Below are 3,047 nucleotides of genomic sequence, written 5' to 3' on the forward strand. Positions count from 1 at the left end.
TAAAAAAACCGATTATTTAATTTTTTTTATGTATGCCCAAAATTAAGAAAAATAAAATGTTATTCGGTCTATCCATTTACAACCACCGGATTCTTGGTCTTCGCCGTCATCATCAACAAGCTTCAATCACGTTGTCGTCTTCGACCCGTGAATCAAACCAATAATTATTCACTCGAAATAGTAAATCTCCAATTTCTTCAATGGCGTACACCCTTTGTTTCTCTCTTCTCATCCTATTCTCTTCACTATCACTTGCTTCCTCCCAGTATGTCTTACCGGACCACTACTTCATCAACTTTGGATCAAACTCCGATGTCGATTTCACCAATCGGAAATTCGTTGGCGACGTCAACCCCTCAACTTTCTCCATCTCCGGTGGCCATGTGGCGGCACAAAACAACAACCCGGCAACCAACACGCCCGATATCTACAGAAGTGCAAGAGTCTTCAATAAGAAATCATGGTACGAACTCGAAGCAGATGAAATCAACACTTTCGTCATGGTACGCCTTCATTTTTCCCAATTCTCTTCTAATGGATTCGAATTTTCCAATTCCAAACTCGACGTTTCTGTCTCCGGTTTCTCTATGTTATCCGGTTTTAGCATGGGCAACGTGACTTTGATTAGAGAATGTATATTCCCGATTAGGTCTGAACGAATGTTTAGAATCGAGTTTACACCCTCCGGTGGCTCATCTTCTGCGTTTGTAAACGCCATTGAAGCTTTTACGACACCATCTAATCTATTCAGGCCCACTCCCAGTTTCCCACGTATTTCACCAGCCGGAAAAATTGGTTATCTGGATAACTTAACATCGGATTATGCTTTCAACCCAATCCATAGAGTTAACGTAGGAGGACAAACGATCAACGTAGATCGTGACACCTTAAGAAGAACCTGGAGACCTGATGAGTCCTTCATCTTCAACAATGGAGCAGCGAGAAACGTCACTTTTGATGGCCGGATTAATTATCTCGACGGCGGTGCAAGGTTATTCGATGCTCCTGCTGATGTTTACAATACCGCCAAACAATCGACCAACAGTTTGGTAAACATTACGTGGAATTTCAACGTCAATGAGAATGCCATGTACCTGGTTCGAGTTCATTTCTGTGACATTATAAGCACAGCCCTCGTCAATCCCACTGACGCCTTCAACTTGTACGTCTACAGCAACCACAAGGAGGAGATTCAACCGGGTAACACAATGGATGCGTTACAAGCTCCGTTTTATCTTGATTTGGTGGTGGAGTCCATTGATTCAGATCGTTTGAATATCAGTATTGGCGCAATTCGTGGTAACAATCAGCCGGTGTTCTTGAACGGAGTCGAGATCATGGAGATGTTGAAAAACTCCAGTGTGCGTGATCCGGCGAAGACGAAGGGAAGGAGTTTATTCATCGTGGTTGGATGTGTTCTTGCAGGTGTAGCTTTTCTACTTGTTTTATTAACCGGTTTCTTCATCGGATCAAGATATGGAAAACAAAAGCAGGTGGTGGTCGGAGCAAAACCAGAGTTTCACACAAGCATAAACGTTGACTTCAATCTTAGGGTCTCATTTGACGACATATTACAAGCAACAGATAATTTCGACGAAAATTTAATAATTGGTCGAGGAGGTTTCGGGAAGGTGTACAAAGGAACACTTCATGGAACCAAAGTGGCTGTCAAACGAGGCCAACAAGGACACGGTCAAGGCCGGCAAGAATTCGTCACGGAAATCATGGTGTTTTCACAGATCCGCCATAAACATTTAGTTTCGTTGATCGGTTATTGTGATGAAAATAGTGAAATGTTACTCGTATACGAGTTTATGGAGAAGGGCACTCTTCAAGATCATCTATACAGTAATAGTACAGATCTCCCAAGACTCTCATGGGAACAAAGGCTTGAGATCTGTATCAGTGCAACCCGAGGGTTGCATTACCTTCATACATGTTCAAAAGCCGGGATTATTCATCGCGATGTTAAATCAACGAACATTTTGTTAAATGAACAGTATGTCGCGAAAGTAGCTGATTTCGGGATATCACGGTTGGATAATGTGAACGAAGGTGAAATGTCCGATGTGAAAGGGAGTTTTGGGTATCTGGATCCTGAGTACGTTAGATGTATGAAACTGACTCAAAAGTCAGATGTTTACTCATTCGGTGTGGTGCTGCTTGAAGTGTTATGTGCGAGGCCCGCACTTGACCACAGCCTTCCCGTAAAGGAAATGAATTTGGCTAGTTGGGCGATTAAACAAATAAAAATAGGGAATGATGATAAAATAAATGATCCATTTCTTGCGAGTACGATTAGTCAGGACTCGATAAGGAAATTTGTGGAAATAGTTGAGAGATGTTTGAAAGAAACAGGTGATGAAAGGCCGAGTATGCTTGATTTGTTGTGGGATTTAGAATACGTGTTGAAACTTCAATTAATGTCGGTGGATCGAAATCCGTATGTTGATACCACGATAAATACATCATTTCAGTTGCCGATATCAATAATTGATCAGTTGCCATCACGACTTAATGATGATTATGAGATGAATGATAGCTCGGATTTCGAATTATCTAAATGAGAGCCAAGTGTTTTCACCGTTGAAGATCAATGAAGCTTGATAGTTATTAATATTGTCGATTGATATGTCGATATCTCGTTGATATATTTGTATTTCTTTTATCTACCATTATACAAGACTTTGTATAAATATATTTGTATTTCTTTTGTCTTCCATTATCCAAGACTTTGTATAAACATATTTTATTCATGTCCGGAAAGCAAAATATGGTCCTTCAAGTTGCAACAATATATAGTCAAACTATAGTAGAGTAAGAGATTTACAAAAACTAAATGTGCTTTTATTAGATTTTGGAATAGAAACTTTGTTTTTTTTTTTTTGAACCGCTAAAACACACACCCTCTAAATCTTAATCCTGACCTATATTTTTTGTGTACGACGTGACATTAACTCTCAACTCCTTAGAAAAAGAATACCTCTTTAACACATTGATACCCAGGCCAAAAGCCCTTTGGTCAATAGAAACTTTGTTGATGCATT

At 39.9% G+C, this 3,047-nt stretch overlaps 1 protein-coding gene across 1 annotated transcript; it reads left to right on the forward strand.

The window, feature by feature from the left end:
* The first annotated feature begins 310 nt into the window (after positions 1–310).
* Positions 311–2,730, forward strand: LOC145097540 (putative receptor-like protein kinase At2g23200). Its single transcript, XM_079035115.1, has 2 exons — positions 311–503; positions 650–2,730. Exons 1-2 carry the CDS (start codon positions 313–315, stop codon positions 2,565–2,567), a joined length of 2,109 nt encoding a protein of 702 aa, XP_078891241.1. The 5' UTR covers positions 311–312; the 3' UTR covers positions 2,568–2,730.
* The last annotated feature ends 317 nt before the right edge of the window (positions 2,731–3,047 follow it).

The sequence above is a fragment of the Lactuca serriola genome, chromosome 4 (genome assembly GCF_051521515.1).
Source record: "Lactuca serriola cultivar US96UC23 chromosome 4, Lser_US96UC23_V15, whole genome shotgun sequence".
In the NCBI taxonomy this organism is placed as follows: domain Eukaryota; kingdom Viridiplantae; phylum Streptophyta; class Magnoliopsida; order Asterales; family Asteraceae; genus Lactuca; species Lactuca serriola.